Below are 23,566 nucleotides of genomic sequence, written 5' to 3'. Positions count from 1 at the left end.
GTAAAAGATCATCTTATTTTAAAGGGAAAAGAAATCAGAATTTAAAACAAACATGTTTAATTTAGAATTTTATTAGCTGTTGTTGAGACTGAAGAGTTTATTTAACATAAGCGAAATACTGTCCGTTAGTAAATATTAACAGTGGTTCACTTTCTCCATATTTTGTTCCATTACTACCTTATTCCAAATTGTATTAAATGAATTTCTTCCCTCATAATTCTAAAAATACCCCATTATGACAATGTGGAAAAATGACAAAGATGGTTAAAAATCATTTCAGATAAAAAAATATATATATATTAAATATTCTTTAAACTCTTTAGATGCTCTTTAAAATCTTTAAGAATATTCCATTCTTTCAGGGTTAAAATCTGGAAACTGAATTTTACTTTGTCTTTATGATGGACTGGCCAGCAAACAATAATACGTGTAAGCTTTAGGGAAACAGTAACACAGTCAATCATTACATTCAATATAAATATATAAAAAGTACAGAAGTCCTATTAACATTTGACCTATTAAAACAAATGTAGACAATATGACAATTCTTCCAACTTAACCACAAAAACTGAGGAGGAAAAAAAAGGTATAAAACTTTTGCTCCTGCTGTCTGGACGTCCAACCCAGAGATAGTTAAGAATACCTGCCTATAATTGCATCTGATCTGTTTCAAATAGTAAATCTCACCCCTCTAATCAGGTGTTTACCCCCAGGCTTTAAAAACAGAAACAAACAGAAAAAAAGAACAATTTGGACAAATCATTAATGTAGAACCACAGGCTGATCTCCACCCTCCCATTCGTCAGAAAAATAATTGAAAAAGCTGTTTTTTCAGCAGATAAATGGTTTATTAAAGACCAATCGCTTTGACGTCTTTCAGTCCAATTTCAGTCCACAGTACTAAGACTGTCCTAGTCAAAGAGTTCAATCACATCCATATAAATACACACTGTGGAAGAACCACAGTGCTGGTTCTGTTGGATCTCAGGGCAGCATTTGACATTGTTGACCATGACAAAGCAATTGTATAGCTGTGTTAGAGTCTGGTACAGTACTTAGACGTGACAGAAGAGGAATTTATTAGTTTCAGTAGATAACTTCTTATCTGTGCACACACATGTGGGGTACTCCAAGCTTCAGTCCTGGGACCCCTCCTATTCAATATCTATATGCTGCCATTAGCTCAGGTTATAACAAGAGATATGTTTTGTTGCAAACATTTGACGAACTCGGATTCAACAGAGTTTGTGAAACTCAAATAGGGATACTGGGACATCAGTCACTATTTCGTTGTTTAAGGATCAACTTGATTGTAGAAATGAATGAAAAAAATCTGAACTGGACTTCAGAGGTTGTAAATTCAGCTGCATATACGAATGGACAGTGATAAAAGTGGCAGGTTTGTTTTTGTGACCTTGAGTTTTGAAAGGCGCCTTCAAATAAAATGTATTATTTTCTGCCTGTCTTTCTAAAGTTTGATTTTGAATCAGTAGATATGATAGGAATTAATTCTCATTAATTGTCAGTAAAAACAGAAGCTCATAAAGTAACAGAACAAACAAATATATTTGTCCATGTGTTTGGGTGTGGAAACATTACTGTGCTTAACAAAACTGATACCTTCAATAAATGCTGGTTCAATATTTTCACAGAACCACGACTTCTATTATTTTTTTCTGTTTATTGATGATCATTTCATGTCTCTCGTAATTATAGCTACTGACTACTGCAAACGATATTAACCATTCTATAAGACTTCGAAGCGTTGTTTTTAATTAATCCACATGTTCATGATTAAATACAGGCAGAGAACCTTTAAGAATATTCAGAGTGTTTATAAAATGTGATCGTTCTGATTTCAATAACTGATGGTAAGCTAATCTTGAATAAAGATGTTTGAGACAGCTTGTAGGTTTGTTGGGTTTATTTCACACGGCCTCAGCTTTGCTCAGTCACATACAAACACCCAAACATGCAAACTCATCCTTGCATAACCTACTTCCCCTAATACACAATAAAACAAAATCTTTTGAAAAGTTATACCATATCTGTGCCAAGAACAGAAAACCTTTGTAGAAGGACCACAACCTCACCTCTTCCAGTTCCTCCATTGGTGAGTTACACAACATTTCTTTCAGCTGCTTAAAGGTCCCACTAAGCTACATGTATCTGCTAAGCTGTCTGCACACACAGGGTGTGAAGAATTGTCCAACTCTTGAAATCAGCTGAATTCCAATAAAATGCATTAATTCACTAAAACATATCAAAGACGTGAAAATTAAACAGAACATTAGTAACACAGAGGATGTTTTACAGCGAGTTATCTGTCCCGCATACTGACACAAAACCAGTTTATCAGGTTAAAGACATTAGTACTTAAATTTTCAGCATGGTAAATGTTTTCATTTGTTTGATTCCTAAAACAGAAAAGATACATTGAAAGGCCTTTACTCTGACTTAAGGACAGAAACATACTATATATGAACAAAAAACAATAGAATAATCTGGGATTACAAATTAAGGTGGAACCAATGCTAATTCTGTAGGCTGTTCCTCTTTGACCAGGAATGCGACACTCCTTTCATTGAAAACAAAACAAAAGAACCAAACAGTCTGAGAACATATTTAAGGTTCCTTCCCTTCAAAGACATAAGGTCAGAATAAGTGTGATGTAAATTGAAAAAGCTGAAAAGTCAGTGAGTGAATGCAAGGAAAAAAAATTGGGTTTTGTTTTCTGTGGGATGCACCTGTTTGCTTAAAATCCAAGTTTTGATGTTGATGTGAAAGAACACTGTAAGGAAAATGTATGAATATGTCAAAGGTCTCCTGTTTCATCTGTTTGGATCTACTGAAGGACCCAGTTACTATCCTTGTTTCTCAGTAACGGCGGACACTTGCCCTGCCATATGCAATGCTTTTGCTCTGTGTTCTGTGCCGTCTTAGTTGGAGCCTCTCTTTGCACATCCTCCAAATTGCAAATTATGTATCTGGTCGGCTGGTCTCTCAACGCAATTGATAACATTTTCTCAAATAATGACTGGACAAAGGAGAACCCTTTTGCCTTGACGGGACACTGTATATGCCTGGGGTGAGAGACATGAAATGTCAGAGCTCAGACAATATGTCTGTTCATATTGTCGGTCAAGGATGTTAAAGAAGTGTAAATAATAAAATTTTTGATGATGGGATTTCTGCTTTTTGGAGTTGGCAGTTACCTTGCATACCATGAAATTCAGAAGATGTCGGCAGCTGTTTTGGCCGTTGTCAAGCTGCCTGGCCAGTGTGAAGAAAGCCAGAGAGGTAAATGCTCAGATTCATGTTATGCAAGCACAGATGCAAGCAGAACACAATTCTTGCAGAGAGTTGCAGGCCAGCTGCAGAACTTCGAGCTCGTTGGCAGGATGGAATCGACCCTGAAGAAGTTGCTAGCCGAGTTTGGTGGGAATCACCATACTAAAATGGATGACTGGGATTACCATTGAGACGTTCCAGTGAGCCATCCAAGGTTGACTCAGATGGAGCATTTCAGGTAGCAAAAGTTGTTTTAGGTCAGGCCAAAGCCATTCATTTTCCATCTGCCCTAGAGTCAATGACAATAAAGGCATTCTGGCATTCATTGCAGACAGACCTTCATACTGAGGACTACTCTGCTGTGTTTACAGCACTGCTTTGCTGTGTTGTAAAATCTTATTTTTTATATGAAATAAAGCAGGACAGGAAAATACTGAATATGGTTATGCAACATGAAGCTAAAGAAATACTGATGAAAATTTTAATGTGGCAGTATTATGTATTATCCAGCCACATATTTTATAGCACAATGAAGTAACAGTAAGAATGTCATTTTAAACTTCTTAGAAAATCTGAAAGGTTATGGAACAATAAAGTTAAGTGATAGAACCTAAAACATTTTACTGGCCCTGATCTAGTAGATCCAATTGGCATAACCATCAGATTGCATCTGCAAGAGAAGAGTTTTAAGAACAAAAAGTCTTCAAAGGCCTTGTCTCCTTTAACAGCACAAAGTGGCCCTCCTGGAGTTTGCACGAAAGCAACAAACATGGGATATTGAAAGGTGGAAGAAAGTTTCAATGGTGCAAAATGGAAATTGTTGATATTTTTAAACTGGATTTAACAATTTGAACCCAACAGACACCTCCCTCTGAGAAAAGGGAGGAGCTTTTATTCCAGTAAGAATAAAAGCATTCCAGTCAGCATTCCTTCTTTTGTTCCGACTGAAAAGTATATGGTAACTCCCCTTTCACAGAAATGAAACCTAACAGACCTGATGCAGAGAAGATTATTTGTTTCGGAGGAAACAAAAGCTAACACACAGTGACTCTTCACCGGAGATCAATTGGCAAATCAAAAATATCAAATGGATTCTGTGAAATTCTCCTGTTCCATCTGCTTGGATCTACTGAAAAACCCAGTGACGATTTCTTGTGGACACAACTACTGCATGAACTGTATTGGAAGCTTTTGGGATGATGAGGACAAAAAAGGAATCCACAGCTGTCCTCAGTGTAGACAGCCATTTACACCAAGGCCTGTCCTAGTGAAAAACACCATGCTAGCAGAGTTGGTGGAGGATCTGAAGAAGAATGGATTCCAAGCTACTCCAGCTGATCACTACTTTGCTGGACCTGAAGATGTGGCCTGTGAATTCTGTACTGGGAGGAAGATGAAAGCTGTCAAGTCATGTCTGGTCTGTTTGGTTTCTTATTGTAAGAATCACGTCCAACCTCACTATGATATCCCCGGACTGCAAAAACATAAACTGGTGGATCCCTCCAAGAACCTCCAGAACAACATCTGCTCTCGTCATGATGAGGTGATGAAGATCTTCTGTCGTACTGATCAGCAGTGTATCTGTTATCTCTGCACTATGGATGAACATAAAGGCCATGAAACCGTCCCAGCTGCAGCAGAAGTGACTGAGAAGCAGAAGAAGCTCCAGGAGAGTTGACAACAAATCCATCAGAGAATCCAGGACCAAGAGAAAGATGTGAAGCTGCTTCAACAGGAGGTGGAGGCCATCAATGTCTCTGCTGATAAAGCAGTGGAGGACAGTGAGAAGATCTTCACTGAGATGATCCGTCTCCTCCAGGAAAGAAGCTCTGAGGTGAAGCAGCAGATCAGATCCCAGCAGGAAACTGAAGTGAGTCGAGCCAAAGATGTTCAGGAGAAGCTGGAGCAGGAGATCACTGAGCTGAAGAGGAAAGACGCTGAGCTGGAGCAGCTCTCACACACAGAGGATCACAACCAGTTTCTCCTCAACTACCCCTCACTGCCAGCACTCAGGGAGTCGACACACTCATCCAGCATCAACATCCGTCCTCTGAGACACTTTGAGGACGTGACAGCAGCTGTGTCAGAGCTCAGGGACAAACTACAGGATGTCCTGAGAGACACATGGACAAACGTCTCACTGGCAGTCATTGAGGAGGATGCGCTACTGTCGGAACCAGGACCAGAGACAAAAGATAAATTACAGGACACCACAGAGATGATGTCCTCACCTACAGCCACTGAACCAGATGTTTTACCACAACCATCAGAACCAATGACCAGAGAGGACTTCTTACAGTATTCACGGAAAGTCACACTGAATCCAAACACAGCACACAAACACCTAGAATTATCTGACAGCAACAGAAAAGTAACAATGACCAATACAATCCAAACTTACGAAGATCATGAAGACAGATTCACTAGAAGGTGGCAGGTACTGAGTAAATCACGCCTGATTGAACGTTGGTACTTTGAGGTAGAGTGGAGAGGAAAGTCTGTCGAAGTAGCCGTGGCTTACAAGGATATAGAAAGAGTAGGGGACACAGAAGAGAGTTCCTTTGGAAGGAATGCAAAGTCATGGGCATTGTGTTGCCAAGAAACAAATTATACATTTTACAGTGATGGCAATAAAGTTGATATCCCGATCACAGGTCCAGTTTCCTCCAGAATAGGAGTGTACCTGGATCACAGAGCAGGTATTCTGTCTTTCTACAGCGTCTCTGGTTCCACCATGACTCTCCTCCACAGAGTCCAGACCACATTCACTCAGCCTCTGTATGCTGGGATTTGGCTTTCACATAAGAAAGGAAACACTGCAGAGATCATGAAATTAAAATAGAGTAATAACTGAAGCAGAGTAGCTCAGTTTATAGCTCTGGTTTATTCACATCCTGATAAGTATGCCAACTTATACTAAAATGTAAAAATTTCACACGCTGAGAAGTTTATCAAGATGTCAAAGGAACTACTTTTATTACAAGCTAAAAGACAGCAAATTTATGGGTGAATTTTAAAGCAGAGAATCATGATATACTCAAAAACACATGTACGGTTTAAAATATTGAATAACAAAATACTGGTGGTGTAAATTAATACTGCAGGAAATACATCTATCGATAAGGCTACATATCAGACTTAATTATATATCACAGCCAATGAGGTATAAAGTTATATTATAAAGCTTTTGCAGCTTTTTTGTATTTGTTTTCAAGCTCAACTTACAGGACATTGTTCTTATACAGTATGTAAATTTCATTTTACAGGTATTGTATATTTTAATAATGAATGACATCTAATCAGAGGTTGAAGTATACTGTATTCTCACCAGCTACTTTATTAGGTACACCTTGCTAGTACTGGGTTGGCCTCCCTTTTGGCTTCAGAACTGCCTTAATCCTTTGTGGTAGAGATTCAACAAAGAACTGGAAACATTCCTCAGAGAGTCTGGTCCATATTGACATGATAGCATCACGCAGTTGCTGCAGATTTATCGGTTGTACATCCATGATGCGAATCTCCCATTCCAGGGAAATTCCAAATGTTTCTATTGGATTGAGATCTGGGGACTGTGGAGGCCAGTCGAGTTCAATGAACTGATTGTCATGTTGAAGAATCCAGTCGGATATGATTTGCCAACTCAGGTGGGCTGTGGCATTGACACAAAAAAATATCCCCCCACCACTGCACCACCACCAGGCTGAACCGTTGATACCAGGCAGGATGGATCCAGGATGGATGCTTTCATGTTGTCGACGCACAATTCTGGCCCTTCCATCCGCATGTCACAGCAGAAATCCAGACTCATCAAACCAGGCAATGTTTTTCCAATCTTCTATTCTCCAGTTTCTGTTGTTCTGATGCTCGGCTTGAACTGCAGCATAACGTCTTGGCCGTGACTATATGGTTAAATCCATATAACCATATATGGATTTAACCATATATGCAAATGTCAAATCAGACATTAATGCAAATGTCTGATTTGACATTTGCATTAATGAGCAGTTGGACAGGTATACCTAATAAAGTGGCCGGTGATTGTATATTGCTGTGCAATAATAATAGCAATAATAGTAATGGAGCTTTTAAACCTGCTGTTATTTTTGTAAGGAAATATGAGTGAATTTATTCTTTATGGTGTTCTTGTTTGATCTATATTTGATTTATTACCTAATTGTTGATTTAATAATGGATTAAATTGTTTTTTTTTCTGTATTTTTCTGTTTGTAGTCATCAGATACTTTCCCAAAATTATGATAATCAGTTTGGTTTCTGTCAGTGCTTTGTTGATTGATTTGAAACATGTTATAATAACATCACATCTATTAAACTGTGTTTAGAACACAAATAAAACTAAGATGCTGACAGTGAATGGTGTGGACATGTAATTAGGAAACTGAAAAGAGTTGATTTGAAAATTAATAAAAAAACTGTAAAAACCAAATATAAAGGGAGCTTTGCTTTAACTTTTGAAAATTACAAGTTTGTTTTGAGGAATTTGGGATAAGGTCACATCTGGTACTGGCTACTCAGTTAACAATAAGAAGAAATGTCACTGTTGCACTATTTATAAGCCCTTCTAAGTTCCAAATCATGGGGGGGGAGGGTCAGGAGGGCCCCCCCCAAAAAAAAAAAAAAAAATTGAATAAATGTTTGTGTTGGGAACTGGGGTTTTGGGGACTTTTGTCTGCTGCTTTCTTTTAGTTGTCCACCAGATGGAGCCTGGAGACCACAATTACCTGGAGAGCAGGCCTGACTCCTGGACCTTCACGCACCTGCAACTTATTTGCTGCCACCAGCATTGAGTACAAGAGGAGCAGTCTGCCAGGACTTCAGCGCCTGAGTGTTAACCTATCTGGGTACCCTGAACCTCTCTGAGCCTTAAGCTCACTCAGAGTGTTGGGTCTTGAGTCTCAACTTTCTCTTCACAATATCCCACAGATTCTCTATGGGATTCAGGTCAGGAGAGTTGGCAGGCCAACAGTAACACCATGGTCAGTAATACCAGTGGTTTTGGCACTGTGAGCAGGTGCCAGGTGGTGCTGAAAAATTAAATCTTCATCTCCATAAAACTTTTCAGCAGATGGAAGCATGAAGTGCTCCAAAATCTCCTGATAGCTGCTGCATTGACCCTGGCCTTGTTAAACCACTGGACCAACACCAGCAGCTGACATGGCACCCAGACCACCACTGACTGTGGGTACTTGACACTGGACTTCTGGCATTTTGGCATTTCCTTCTCCCCAGTCTTCCTCCAGAGTCTGGCACTTTGATTTCCGAATGACATGCAAAGTTTGCTTTCATCCGAAAAAAGTACTTTGGACCACTGAACAACAGTGGTCCAAAGTGCTGCTTCTCTATAGCCCAGATCAGGCGCTTCTGCTGCTGTTTCTGGTTCAAAAGTGGCGTGACCTGGGGAATGAGGGACCTGTAGCCCATTTCCTACACACGCCTGTGCACGGTGGCTTTGGATGTTTCTACTCCAGACTCAGTCCACTGCTTCCCCCAAGGTCTGGAATCGGCTCTTCTCCACAGTCTTCCTCAGGGTCCGGTCACCTCTTCTCGTTGTGCAGCGTTTTCTGCCACACAGACTTCCCACTGAGGTGCCTTGATACAGCACTCTGGGAACAGCCATTCGTTCAGAAATTTCTTTCTGTGTCTTATCCTCTTGCTTGAGGGTGTCAATGATGGCCTTCTGGACAGCAGTCAGGTCAGCAGTCTGACCCATGATTGCGGTTTTGAGTAATGAACCAGGCTAGGAGTTTTTTTAAAAGCCTCAGAAATCTTTTGCAGGTGTTTAGAGTTACTTTGTTGATTCAGATGATGAGATTAATTGCTGTTCAGAGAACCTTTTCATGATATGCTAATGTTTTGATAGGAATTTTGGGTTTTCATGAGCTGTATGCCAAAATCATCAGTATTAAAACAATAAAAGACCTGAAATATTTCAGTTGATGTGCAATGAATCTAAAATATGACAGTTTAATTTTTATCATTACATTATGGAAAATAATGAACTTTATCACAATATGCTAATTTTTTGAGAAGGACCTGTATCTCTGCTTTCATCTCTCCCTAGTGACCTGGCAAGCCTGGTTCTCCAACCAGTAGTCAAGAACCTAATTTTCTGTCATTTGAATAATAAATTACCTTTATCTGATTTCCAAGTATCCCTGGTGTGTTTCTGTATGTGGGTCAGGCATCTAGCCTCCAACATTTGCATTTCAACAATATCAATATGAAAAGGCAAAAGAAACAAAGAACAAAATAAATCTATCAGTCATCTAAGAAAAAAATAAGAATGGATTTTTAGATCCCCCTGTGTGTGGGAGCTGAGAACATAAAAAACAGAAAGTTATGCCTTTTAGACCACAATAAAATTTTAATATTTTTCTATATAAACCCTGGTGCTAAGTGTTGCGTTAAATTATGATACTTCCCACATATTAATTTCTATCTACTTGTTTGTTCTCAGTTCTACGTCACCCAGGAGATGACAAAACTAAAAAAAAGCTTTAAAAAAAACATAAAGCAACTTAAGTTATAACTTGTATTGGGAGCCATTTCAATACATCAGGAATTTTATTAAGGATTAAATTGTTTTTATTTAGAACCTTACATTTTTGTAAAGGTGTAGCGGAGAATACATCAGTCAGACTGGCACCACAAAGACAAAACATTTGGATGGATCCTATATGGGAGAAAACAACCAAATAAGCACAGCAAGCTCTGCTTAGACAATTTTGAAGACTTTGATTTTTCGGTTTCTCTCAGGCTATGGTTTTGCACCCAATAGCCTCCACCTGCCATTATCTTTAAAAAAAAAAAAAAGGAATAAAGTAGATACAATATGTATCTATGTGCCTACTATTTAAAAAAAAATAGTATGTCCAAAAAAAAAAACAAACAAGGTGTCTTAGGATTTACACCTTACTCAATAGCCTGAATTGCCCTCCATCCTAGAAGAGCTGACAAAGCCAATTCCATCTGACCAAAGGTTGAGTTTGGCCTCTTATGAAACACTTTTATGACTTTGGATGAAACAAAACCTATAAAACAGTAACTATCAACGACAGGTGAAACGGCACAGCAAGGATATCAGATGGATTCTGTTAAATTCTCCTGTTCGATCTGCTTGGATCTGCTAAAGAATCCAGTGACCATCCCTTGTGGACACAACTACTGCATGTACTGTATTGGAAGCTTTTGGGATGATGAAGACAAAAAAGGAATCTACAGCTGCCCTCAGTGCAGGCAGCAATTCACACCAAGACCTGATCTGGTGAAAAACACCATGCTAGCAGAGTTGGTGGAGGATGTGAGGAAGACTGGACCACAACCGGCTCGTGTTGATCACTGCTATGCTGGACCAGAAGATGTGGCCTGTGATTTCTGCACTGGGAGGAAGATGAAAGCTGTCAAGTCCTGTTTATCTTGTCCAGCTTCTTATTGTGAGAATCACCTCCAATCTCACTATGACGTCCCTGGACTGAAGAAACACAAACTGGTGAATCCCTCCAAGAATCTCCAGGAGAGCATCTGCTCTAAACATGATGAGGTGATGAAGATCTTCTGTCGTACTGATCAGCAGTGTATCTGTTATCTCTGCACTATGGATGAACATAAAGGCCATGAAACAGTCCCTGTTGCAACAGAAGTGACTGAGAAGAAGGAAAAGCTCCAGGAGAGTCGACAACAAATCCATCAGAGAATCCAGGACCAAGAGAAAGATGTGAAGCTGCTTCAACAGGAGGTGGAGGCCATCAATGTCTCTGCTGATAAAGCAGTGGAGGACAGTGAGAAGATCTTCACTGAGCTGATCTGTCTCCTCCAGGAAAGAAGCTCTGAGGTGAAGCAGCAGATCAGATCCCAGCAGGAAACTGAAGTGAGTCGAGTCAAAGATGTTCAGGAGAAGCTGGAGCAGGAGATCACTGAGCTGAAGAGGAAAGACGCTGAGCTGGAGCAGCTCTCACACACAGAGGATCACAACCAGTTTCTCCTCAACTACCCCTCACTGCCAGCACTCAGGGAGTCGACACACTCATCCAGCATCAACATCCGTCCTCTGAGACACTTTGAGGACGTGACAGCAGCTGTGACAGAGCTCAGAGACAAACTACAGGACGTCCTGAGAGACACATGGACAAACATCAAACTGAAAATCACTAATGTGGATGCTTTATTGTCGGAACCACAACCAAAGACAGAAGAAAAAATACAGGACATCTTTAGAGAGACATCAAAAAACACCTCACCTACAGCCACTGAACCAGATGTTTTACCACAACCATCTGAACCAATGACCAGAGAGGACTTCTTAAAGTATTCAAGGAAAATCACACTGAATCCAAACACAGCACACAAATTTCTGGAATTATCTCAAGGCAACAGAAAAGTAACAATGACCAATGAAAACCAATATTATGAAGATCACGAAGACAGATTCACTAGAAGGTGGCAGGTACTGAGTAAATCACGTCTTACTGGACGTTGGTACTTTGAGGTAGAGTGGAGAGGAAGGTCAGTTGAAGTAGCCGTGGCTTACAAGGATATAGAAAGAACAGGGGACACAGAAGAGAGTTCCTTTGGTGTGAATGAGAACTCATGGTCATTGTGTTGCTGGGCAGATTCTTATAAATATTATGGTGATGGTGATGACCTGGATATCGATGTCACAGGTCCCGGTTCCTCCAGAATAGGAGTGTATCTAGATCACAGAGCAGGAATTCTGTCTTTCTACAGCGTCTCTGGGTCTGAGATGACTCTCATCCACACAGCAGAGACCACATTCACTCAGCCGCTTCATGCTGGGATTTGGCTTTCACGTTCAACAGGAACCAGTGCAGAGTTCATTAAATTAAAAAAGTAATAACTGAAGCTCAGTTTACAGCTCTGGTTTAAATTATCTTAAAACCTGATCATTTCAAATGTTGAGAAGTTTATTAAATTGTAAACAGGAACTAGTTTTAGAATTACAAGCTAAAAGTTGTCATTTTTCTTGACAACTTTTACAAGCAAATGATTGTGACAAATTTTCCAAACAATTCCTGGTTAATTGGTTAAATATTGACTCTGGAAGATGAAAGTATTGGGGTTGTGAATTAATGGTGTGGCAAGTACAAATGTAAATAAAATCAAATATATGTTTTTAATTATATTTCACAGAAATAAATTTCCATCTTGAAGTTGTTCATATTAAATCTATGTTTTTTCTTTTCAATTTTAAATCAGCAAGGCATTGTTATGGTATTGCATGAGCACAGTGACACATCTTGAACTGTCTGTCATTTATGTTTTAGAACCATGCCTATCACAGAAATATGAGGTATAATTTTATAAGTTGTGTGTTTTATTTGATGTGATTAAATGGTGAATTACACCTTGCATACTGGTATTTTAGTTAATTTAAAACTGATTTTTTTTTCTTATTATTGATCTGGGTGCTTTTTTATTTATCCAAATATTAGATTTTGTTCTTCAAAATTTGTTTGAACAAAAAATAAAACTTATACTATATTGTTGTTTCCATAAAGAAATTAATGAACGTTTTTGTATGACTGCGTTTGTAGTAATCAGATATTGAACCAGAAATAAAAGTCATTTTGCTTTCTGTCAGTGTCAAGTTGATTGGTTTTAAACTTGTCAGACAGTTATGACAAAGTTTAGTACTGCACTCACAGTAAAAAATCAGCCTGTTTTAAACAAAAATAAATAAATACAAATCTGAATTTAAAATGAATATGTTCCATTTAGAGTTTAATTAGCTATTGTTGGAGGGAGTTGGAGAAACTGAAGTTTATTCAACATAAGAGAAATATTGTGCATCCAGTATATATTAACAGTATTTCTCTTTCTCCATATTTTGTTACACTAGTAACATCCAAATTGTATTAAATTAATCTCTTCCCTCACAATTCTACAACAAATACAAAAATTACAAAGACGGTTAAAAACAACTTCAGATAAAATTCTTTAAAACACTAACAATCTTTAAAATCTTTACAAATATTATTTTCTGCCAGGTTAAAAATCTGCAAACTGAATTTTACTTTGTCTTGGGGATGGACTGACCATCAAACAGTAATACGTGTAAGCTTTAGGGAAACAGTAACACTGTTAATCATTACATTTAAATGTAAAAAGTCCAGAAGTCCATAAGGTGTGTCCACCTCATAATTACATGAACTGTTATGTTCACATAATCAAATTCAGTTCAAATTCCATGTTCTATTAAAACAAATGTAGACAATATGACAATTCTATCAACTCAACCACAAAAACTGAGGAGAAAAAGCTGTGTCAGAGCTCAGAGACAAACTACAGGACGTCCTGAGAGACACATGGACAAACACCAGTGTTTTGAGAGGCGATTTTAACTAAGGTAATTGATTTTAGTCATAAAACTATGACTAAAAGAGATATATAGTAGAGCCATATATCTCTACTATTTAAATAGTAGAGATATATGACTTTGGAGCACATAGAAAACTTTTGAAATCCTTTTTATAATTTTAAACAGTCCAGGAGCCAGAAAAAAACCCTCCTACCTGCAGACACTTACCGTCAGAACTATTCTCTGAAAAGTTCATTCAGCTCCATTCATGCTTCATTTAAATCAACAAATGGTTGGAAAAAGGAAACGAAAGGCTTTATTTAGCACAATCAATTTACAGTTCAGTTAAAGTGAATAAATTGCATATTTTGTATTTACTGACAGGTCATAACTGCAAAAAGAGAATAAAGAGAGAAGGCTCTTTGAAGCAGTGATCAAATCCCATGATGGCGTTAAAATTCAAGACGGATCCAGTTCTCCTACTGGACAGGAAAAACGGAGAATAAAAAAGAAATGATCAAGTCCAGAGGAAACAAAATAATAAAACTATCAACAGTCCATCAATGCCTAATCGTTTCCTTTAATCTCAGATGTCTAAATCTGAGATTACAGACTCCCTCCATCTCCAGTTAAGAAACAATAAAAACTATCCAGGCTCATTCAGGTCCTTTTATATCCGCCTGGCAATAAAAAGTAAAATAAGATAGAAATACTGGAATGGATTTATTCATGTTTTCATCCAAAAATGCTAGATAAAAAACAACACAGGAAACATCCCTGTGGTGTCGTCAAAAGTTCAACAATCTGCTAAACATCAGAGGAATGAAATGTAGTTTTTAGGCACAATCCCACGTTTTCCGCCTACTACTCCCAGAATCCACTGCTCATCAACCGGCTCCACCTGCGTTAGGACGTCACCGACCTGCAGGAGACAAAACAAAATAAATCTTTCAAAACTGATTCCAGCAGAGGATTTAATAAAAACCCATAATTTCATGTACCTTCAGTGTGAGCTCATCCTCGTTCTCTGCTGTGAAATCAAACACAGCTTTAGCCGTTCCTTTAGCTGAAGACTCCTGGCCTGTGATTGGCTGAGCTGATGAGATGAAATAAAGTAGATATAAAACAGAAGTCGCCTTTTTAAAACGTCAACAAAAACAAAGTTCTTCTCAATGAAATGTCAGCCTAACATCTTAAATTTTCACAAATTGAGCTTAAAATGCATCTGTAAACTCATCTTATTCTTATATTTTTATTTTATTTATTACTTAAAGCCCTTATAGTTGCTTAAACAGCTTTATAACTGAGTGTATTCTCGTACCCTGACTGGGTTGTGTGAAAGCAGCAGGAAAAAGTCCCTCCGTCCCGTCCAGTCGTCCTCTCCTCCACTCTGCATCCACATGCTCAGTCACTTGAATCAGCGCCCCCTTCTGGAAGGACAAGTCCTCTGCAGTCTGACCCGGGAAGTCGAACAGAGCCACCACCCACTCGTCCGTCTGTTTACAAAACGACTCGGTTTTAGAGCGTTTATAATTTCATACACTGACTAAAATCAATGCTGCTTTGCAGGAGAACATTTATAAGATTTTATTATTAAAAATATGTTTTAATAACAAAGTGATGTACATAGAAGATATAGCTAAACACACTCACCTTTACATCTGATGGTTGTTTTAGTGTTGCTGAGGAAAAATATGCAAAAAAATTAGAAAATATTGTATTTAAAGACAAAACAATGTATAAAAACATTAAAATTAAAGCAGAGAAAAAACACGAAGCTCATAACAAAACCATATTTAATTATATAACATGTTCAAAAACTAGCAGACAGTGAATACAATTAGTAACAATTCTCTGTTATTGTGCCAAAAGAGTCAAGTATAATAACTTCTACAGTTTCTACACTCTGAGGCTTCAGTTACATCAGGAATATTGTAGTTTTCTATGTAAACATGTTTCTGTCTGGTGCTGCGTTATTCAGATACTGACCTTAGAAGGAAACACGAAGTCCAAATTGATGATTGCTAGCTGCTCTCTCTCTCTGCTACTTATCTAATCCTGATCGCTCAATCACAAAAGTACACAAGCATTACAAGAGCTTCTTTATCCTCTGTTTCTATTTATGAACTGAAATGTTTCTATTTCCTTCAAGTCATAGAATATAAAATATGATTTTAGTGTAGTGACATTTTGTTGCCAGTTTTGAACACACAGTCTAACATTTCCTTCCTTATACGTCTGGTTCACACAGCAAGATTTTTAAATGGTCAGTCGATGTTTCCAAACACAAAAGATCAAATATGTGACGATAAAAAAATCTTAGGTTACAATTTGGTGAGTAACTGAATAAAGAAAAATGGCACATTCTGCACATTTTCCATTTAACCACTCACCTTGTTTGTACAATATTAGAAATATATTAACACATAAACATAAATAAATAATTACATTTCTTTTTTTAAAAAGAAAACAAGTGTTTTAATGCCTAAAATGCGATAAAGCATTCTGTTAGTGAATTTAAACCACTAACGGTTCAAATTTTAGCCAAATTGATTTTGCGAGATTTCAGGTGGGAAATTTCACAAACACTCGCAAAATCTCTCGATATCAAACGTAAGTTACAAACATAAACAAATATGGCCGACAAGGAAGAATCAATAGTGACAGTTTGTAGATTATATTTGAGAAAAAACTATAGAAAAACTTTCTAGTGTGCCATGACGGTTGCTTTGCCTTCTTTATTTAGAATGAAGTAATATCTCTTGAGACTATCTGAATAATCGAGTCATAACAAAAATCGGCATTAAAATCTTGCTGTGTGAGCCACGAATTACCAACTTAACTCAGATGAGTGTAAACATTCATTCCAGCGATTAAAGAGTTAAACACTGATGTAAAGCTAAAAGCTTTCTTTGTCTCACCAGAGCTTTCCGTTTCTCCGGTCTCTGCCGCCTCCTGCTTAGAGGTTTCTCCCGGCGTCGGCTGTGGGAGGGGCTCCACCACCTCCATGAAGTTGAGTGGGAATATTCCCGTCCGGCCGTGGATCTGGCCCCGGCCCCACTCCTCGCCAACCAGCTCCAGCAGGCCGATGACGTCGCCCTGAGAGAAGGTGAGCTCGTCGTCATCCTCTCCCTCGTAGTCAAACAGAGCGACGCATCGCGGGCCGCTGCAGAGACAGACGGCACGTCTGGTTTTTACCGCTTTCAGCTTTAATTTGTGGTTTTGTGAGCGTTGTTTCTCTCTGACCTGACAGCAGGAGGGTCCGGCTGCTCTTTGAGCTCAGCAGGCTGGACAGGCAGGATGGACTGAAGAAAAACAGAGGAAAAACTTTGAAAACCCCAGACAACACTGACTGAACATCCTCGTTAAAGTCCAGTTAGTTCTGCTTGTTACGCTTTAGTTTACATGTCAATGTCAGTTTATTTATATACAACAGATGTTGACAAAAGTTTTGCACAATTCACCAGTAAGAACAAGAAAAATACATTTAAAAGTTTATAATTATAAAAGAAACTCAGACTCTGTTTGAATCAAACACCAAAGAGTAAAAATGGGTTTAAATGTAAATATCATGTAAATATGATGGATTCCCTGCTGGTTTGGTTAAAAAAGTTAAGTGGAAATTTTGGTATTTTAAAATGACAATAATGACAATAAAAAACTAACAACAACTGCAGGTGTGTGTCTGGTTGATCTTTGGTTTGATTCAGTGGGCAGAAAATCCAGAAACTGAACTCAATTAAGAGCAGAAATACTTCATAATAAAGTTACTCAAGTGAAAGTAAAAAGTTCAGCATAGTATAAATACTCCTAAGTACATTTTTACTCAAGTAAATGCAAAGTTACTGAAGTAAATGTAGGTAGTTACAACCAACTGTGAGATTATCCTGCTGCACTGAACTGTCATGAAGTTCATCACAGACATATTGTTGTATTAGACGTGTTAGTCTGCCACCTAGTGGTGTAACTTATACAACTTTGGCTCTTTAAGGAGTGAATGATTTATTTCTTTATATTTAAAATCATCCTCTTTATTTGATGTTTTCAGGATGTTGTACAAAAACTGATTCTCAGTTTTTATATTTTTGTTAAAATATAAAATTTAAGTTTATAACCCTAATCTCTGCTTCAAGCCAGTGGGTCAATCTGTTATTTTTCAGCTCAAAAGCTACGTCCAGAAGCTGTGTTGGGTTTTAACCATCTGAGAGACAAAGATTTGTTGAAATTGTGTAAAAACTTTAAATGTTTAATCAATAAGCTTCCAGGATTTACACTTTTTAACAGGAATAAATACCATCTGTCTGTACCTGGAAGTCAGACGGGTTGAGGTCTTCTATGGCCGTTTTCGACTCGCCATCTTGATGTTGGACCGTCTCTGGCTGGGTGTCCAGGTCCAGGAGACACTGAGACGGGCTGGTGTCGGCCGTAACGCCGCTCTGATCCGTCCCTTCACCCGCCTGCTGCGACTCGGCAGGAGCGGGGTTTGGATCGTCAAGAACGATCAGGACTTCCTGCTTCTGGAAAACACATTTAAATGACTACAACACTCTGTGTTTCATTCTGATTTTACGAGTGTTTGTGTGAGAGTACCATGTAGCTGCTGAACAGAGGGTGTCCAGGTTTGGGGCGAGGCGGCAGAGGCGGGCCTTTCTTTGACACCCTCTGAGTCTGCATCTGATTGGCCGATGAAAACTGCTCAGCTTTGGCAGCAGCGATCTGATTGGTTGAGGAGTTTATTGCAGGGGGAGGCGGTCTGCTGGGGGCGGATTTGATTGGTGGAGGACGAAGAGGGAGGAGCTTAGCGCTTGGTGGACTTGGGAAAGAAAAGGACAAAATATGAATGAAACAGTCTGAACTTATGATTATGTCTTTACTCCTGTAGGACAAAAAGGTGATTTAAAAAATATTATAAAAACAGAGACAATAAGATTAAACATTTCTCTGCAGGTGGAGTGAAGCAGCCACACTTGATGCAACTACCGATTATTTTACTTGTTGATTAGGCTTAATTCTGATGATTAATCAATCTTTTTATACATTATAAATATATTAAAAGAAGAAAATAGACATTTTTTGTGCCTGAAATAGGAAACAATCCATCTGCAGCTAAAAAAAATTCTTCTAACATCATTATGTGAAAAGCTCAGCCGTTTCTGCTCAACTTAATATCAGTACGGCGCATGGATGATCAATTGATCATTTTTGAATTAACCGAAAAGCCATTTAACAGGATATGTTTTACAGGATTGTACCAGGTGAAACTAAATCTTCCACTGGAGGAGATTTAGGTAGAATATATTCACAAACAAAGAAAAATGTTCATCTTAAATGCAAACTGTACATGACTTTGATGGAGCTTTGGCTTAATTATGGTTCTTCTCTTTACGGTGCTTCTCTGAGTGTGTTGTTCTTCCAGCAAATTGTTCTTTTTAGAGACTATATACTCCTGTAAACAATTAATTCATTACTAAATTAGCTGACTATTTTAATAATCCCATGTTCTCAGTTCATTCACTCAGAAACATCAAACCTGCAGTCTTTGGGTTTTATGTAGAAGTACTGATTTAAATGGTATATTAGACCTCAAACACAGATCTGGATGAAATAGAAACTTTCTAGATAAATGACCTTAACAAAATGTCGCCTCCATCCACAAACAGAATGAGGCTTTTAACCAAAGTGTTTACTCCCAACTATTCGGTCTTTCTTACCGCTGAGGGAGAGTCGGCCCAGCAGACGCCGGGTTAGCAGGGATGCTAGCTTCAGCTTTGGCCGGGGGAACGGAGGCTTTCCTCATGGCGGGGGCCGGAGCCGGACTCGGGGGTTTCGGCGGTCCTGGAGGCTTGGTGGGTGCAGCCGGACTGACCGCTGCAGCTTTCAGAGGGACTGGGTTTGGATCTGGACGCGCCGGTGGCACTGCAGTTGGTTTGGGGGCCAGACTAGGAGCTGCAGGAGGAAAACAGGTGATTCATTATATTTATTCATCACATTAACCTAAGATGAATAAATCTGGTACATAAAAAGGTAGATCTGTAGCTACTTCCATTACAGTTAGTGTGGTGATTATATTGTTTTGAGTTTAATTTCTGTGTTGCTACAATCATCTCTGATAGGACATTAGCGCCCTCTACTGGCCTTAAATTCTCATGCACCTGTTGCATGCAGTTTATACAGATCCATCAATAATTCAGAATATAATTCACTGTGTCACCAGGTGAAACTCTTTATGTAGATTATTTAAACAGATTGGTGTTTTCCAGCCTTTATTTCTGTCAGTTATAATGGTTTTCTGCTAATAGCTAATGAAATCCTGACATTTAACCAATAAAAAAAACATTTCAAGTTGATCATGAGAAATAATCGCCATGTGTGAAGCTGCAGATGGTTCAGATAAAATAATAATGGCTCCATTTCACTTTAACAAGCTGCCAGAAAACTGAAAATATGCTGAAACACTGAGTTCCTTTAAATCAAGTTTTAAAAAACAACACCACCTGTTTGGAGCTCAATTTGATTAATAATAACTGAAAGAACATATTTGATGATTTTATGCTGGCATTTGACAAAATGACATGTTTATTGCTTGTTTCATAATTGGTTACTGTGTAAACAAAATAAACTTGAGTTACTATGGAGTCGAGAAAAGGTTCTGATGTTCACAGGAACACAGGTTATTAGTTGCTCGCTGTGTTGCTGGACGCCATTTTTGCTTTAATTCTTTGTGAAATAGCTTCATAGAACATTCCTAATATTTTGCTCCATGACAGAATGATGTAGTTTCTGCAGATTTGTTGGCTGAACTTTCATGATGTGACTCTCATCCTGCTAAATCTCAAAGGTTGTTCTATTATTGGTTTGAGATCTTGAGACTGTGGAGGTCATCGGAGGGCAGTGAACTCTCAGTTTCAAAATAAAACGCTTTGTTTTGAAACAACAAAGTGTTTCAAACTTTGTTGTTTGAGTAGACTCAGAGGAGACAGTGACTCCTCTTCTGACAGGTCACTGTCAACAGAGGAGTACTCTGTGGTCATTAAGGGGAGGAAATGGTCAGCAAAAACTCTGAAAGGCTTTGTTGTTAATTACTAGATTGCTAAGCTAGTTGACGATTATTTTTCATATTCAGTTAATCGTGATTAATCACAATTAATCATTTCAGCCAAATGTTGCCTTTCTGTCAGTAAATCAGAGCAGACTGAAGCAACTTTTATGTTTAGCTGGACTTTGTTGTCAAACCAAACGTAAAAGTTTCCTCTGGTTTGATGATAGAAAGGCAACATTTGGCTCAAATCAATACTGTTAATACAGTTTTGGCAGAACTTCAGAGTCATATTATCCAGAATGAAACTAGAGAGATTGGACATATGAGAAGTACTGATGCGGTTTTATTTCTATAATCAACAAAAAGCCCCCAACCGCCTGCATCTATTGGTTGACGGCCTAGCTTAAAGAGCCAATAAAACTGCTGTTACTCAGCCAGCAACACACACCAAGACTCCTACACACTTCAAGCACACAACAACAGTGGGGGCTTGTTTCTTCTCACACAATCATCCCATTCTCCTCCCACAAAGTTTAGATTGCATCACACAGGCCTCCCTCTTTGAGCCGGACCCAAGCACATAGTCACATACAAACACTTAGCACATAAAACTACTCCACATGTTTGCATGTTTCTGCCACAAAACAAATGAGCTGCATTTGTGTCTCTAAGCTCTCAAACGGCCCATTGTGCCGCAGCTACATCCAGATCAGTGTCGAAGAAACTCGGACACACAGCAGGGCCTGTAGTCTCACCGCTGCCTCTGCGAGGGGAAGTCGGTGCTGCCGGTTTGACGGTGGAACGGATACTTCCTCCTTTCACTGAAAAAGGAAATAAACACAACATGGAAAATCATTTAAAGTGTAACTGATCCCCAAAGCAACTTTTGTTTTTGCTGCTACATATCAGCTGTTCACTTGGTTCTATAGACCCTAAATAGGGTTTAGGACGGTTCCACAGGACCTGCTGGCGGTAAATAGAGAGTAAATGACCTAAATATTAGTAAACCTAAATGAATACCTAAATAAATGACATATTTAAACAGTTTATCAACAGAAAATAAGGTGATTTGGGATTACTTTAATAGACATCTTTTTTACTTGCTCTAACTGTTCATTATTATTATTTTAAGTATAATAAAGTGACTCTGCATTTGTCTTCTGTGGATAATATCAATTACGTTCAAACAGCAGCTGGGAGGGAAGAAACACCGTCACAAAAAGAAATCAGTGACTCTATTCACCAAAGCCTCTTCTCAGCCTCAGTTTGGTCTCCATGGTAACCAGCTGCTGTACTGGCAGTTTGTACTACTTTCATCACTGCTTTGTTCCAACTCTGATGTCAACCTCAGCATCAGGATATCAGGATTCACCAGAAGATCTTCAGCTAACATCTCTGCAGATCACACACATCCTGGACACAAACTGCTTAAACTTTCACCTTTCAGTTCGTGCTACACAGCGCTATTTGTGGGAAAAAATAAAATAAAACTGTTGCCACAGAGACACTTTCTTCCTCCAGGTTGTCTCTCTGATTAACTTAAAGCAAGCCAACTTTCGGTTGTGCAACCTTTTAAAAATGACATCAAAAACAAAACAAATACGACTCCCAGCAATGCATAAAGACTGCTAACTGGAAATATTAACGTTTCTTATTCAGCTGTAGTGATGAGAGAGAAAGAGAAATAGACCAAACCAGCATTGATCGGCAACAATAAGGTACGCAGCTCACTGTAGACTGACTCCAACCACACCACTCTGTGCAACCTCACTAGTAAAGTTTGGTTAAACTTTACTGTCCTTGAAGGGCAAGTTGCTGCACACTCAGCAGGTCCACACATAAAAAAAACCCAACAGCCTCATTAACCACCTTTAAGCACAGACAAGGGTAACCTAACCCTTAGTCTGCTTCCAGACTGTCTATCGGTTCTACAGGACGTCATTCTCTCATCTTGATGGTTCAAACTCGACCTGTAGTGTCGTAGCTTTCGTCAGTGATGTGACATCATAGAGGTCAATAAGGCTGTCGAGAGGAATGCCAGATATTTTACTGCATTATTTAATAATGTCCTGCAAACTGTTTATAATTCCTGACTGTTGAGTTCGCCAAAACAAGCCCTCCATTATCACCCCTAGATAAATAAAGGTTCTCCTTGTCTGGACTGAAACCAGGAGAAACAAAAACAACATTGTAGAGCATGAAGTCGACAATAAAATTAGTTTCCCTTGAGTTAGGAAGACAGAAGACATTTATGCATTCTTACATAGAATATAGATAAATATTTTTATTTTATGTTTTTAGTTCAGGTTTATCTTGCTGTTCAATAATTGCAGAAACGTTAAAGAAAAAATAAGTAAAACAGAGCAGATTATTATGCAAATACCAGCAGGGATGTAAAAACATATTGACTTTGTAGTAATAGTTACTGAGTCTGGGAGGAAGGGCATGTGATGACGCTCCTCTGTGCACCCAGGATGCAGCAGCCTGTCACTGCGCTATGATGGTAAATGTGGCGTTTTGATACGAGCCACATCAATCGAGGACTAAAACTTGACATGAAGGAACGCTGAGGCAGCAATGTAGAAGAAGCAAGAAATGTGATGCTAGTGTGTTAGCATCAATGATACTGCTCATTTTAATAACAATTTTATTTGGTGATTGTTGTAAAGATCTCTAATAGAGGAGCTTTATTATTTAGTTTTATTTGCTCTGCTGACCTCTGATTAAATGTCCAGTTTAGAAAGAATACCAGAACTTGAGAAACTAAGGCTAATTTTTTTAAACCCATTATCGTCTAAAGTTAAGGAAATACATTTTTAACCACTGTGCATGTCAGCACTGTAGCAACTTCAGAGTAAACCGTGGTGGTGACACTGATCTCATATGAAGCTCATCTGCAGGCC

The 23,566-nt window shown here is 38.6% G+C and overlaps 3 protein-coding genes across 5 annotated transcripts in view; 2 read left to right on the top strand and 1 right to left on the bottom strand.

The window, feature by feature from the left end:
• Positions 1 to 4,313: 4,313 nt before the first annotated feature.
• Positions 4,314 to 7,741, top strand: LOC148154289 (E3 ubiquitin/ISG15 ligase TRIM25-like). Its single transcript, XM_088015938.1, has one exon. The coding sequence runs from the start codon at positions 4,379 to 4,381 to the stop codon at positions 4,967 to 4,969; it is 591 nt and encodes a 196-aa protein (XP_087872064.1). The 5' UTR covers positions 4,314 to 4,378; the 3' UTR covers positions 4,970 to 7,741.
• A 2,640-nt stretch (positions 7,742 to 10,381) lies between these two features.
• On the top strand, positions 10,382 to 12,160 carry LOC148154288 (tripartite motif-containing protein 16-like). 2 transcript variants are annotated; one of them, XM_088015393.1, is made up of 2 exons: positions 10,382 to 11,467; positions 11,528 to 12,160. In XM_088015393.1, the coding sequence occupies exons 1-2, from the start codon at positions 10,394 to 10,396 to the stop codon at positions 12,158 to 12,160; spliced, it is 1,707 nt and encodes a 568-aa protein (XP_087871519.1). In that variant the 5' UTR covers positions 10,382 to 10,393. The 2 variants fall into 2 exon arrangements, with proteins under 2 accessions (XP_087871519.1, XP_087871518.1); XM_088015392.1 differs by having other exon boundaries at positions 10,382 to 11,475; positions 11,524 to 12,160.
• A 1,757-nt stretch (positions 12,161 to 13,917) lies between these two features.
• Positions 13,918 to 23,566, bottom strand: part of LOC106932722 (uncharacterized) — a 28,254-nt gene continuing 18,605 nt past the window's right edge. The window contains exons 8-17 of one of the 2 annotated variants that reach the window (XM_015011555.2): positions 21,419 to 21,484; positions 19,336 to 19,570; positions 18,215 to 18,437; positions 17,932 to 18,141; positions 16,871 to 16,929; positions 16,546 to 16,790; positions 15,278 to 15,306; positions 14,946 to 15,120; positions 14,626 to 14,720; positions 13,918 to 14,546 (exon numbers count right to left, since the gene is read on the bottom strand). In XM_015011555.2, coding sequence (XP_014867041.2) covers positions 14,439 to 14,546; positions 14,626 to 14,720; positions 14,946 to 15,120; positions 15,278 to 15,306; positions 16,546 to 16,790; positions 16,871 to 16,929; positions 17,932 to 18,141; positions 18,215 to 18,437; positions 19,336 to 19,570; positions 21,419 to 21,484 — 1,445 coding nt within the window. In that variant the 3' untranslated portion in view covers positions 13,918 to 14,438. The remainder of the gene's footprint in view (positions 14,547 to 14,625; positions 14,721 to 14,945; positions 15,121 to 15,277; positions 15,307 to 16,545; positions 16,791 to 16,870; positions 16,930 to 17,931; positions 18,142 to 18,214; positions 18,438 to 19,335; positions 19,571 to 21,418; positions 21,485 to 23,566) is intronic. The other variant, XM_088015391.1, reaches the window with a different exon arrangement.

Source organism: Poecilia mexicana, unplaced genomic scaffold, assembly GCF_051168715.1.
Source record: "Poecilia mexicana isolate PSO_F unplaced genomic scaffold, ASM5116871v1 scaffold_18, whole genome shotgun sequence".
NCBI lineage: Eukaryota > Metazoa > Chordata > Actinopteri > Cyprinodontiformes > Poeciliidae > Poecilia > Poecilia mexicana.
This window is presented reverse-complemented; position numbering and strand designations above follow the sequence as displayed.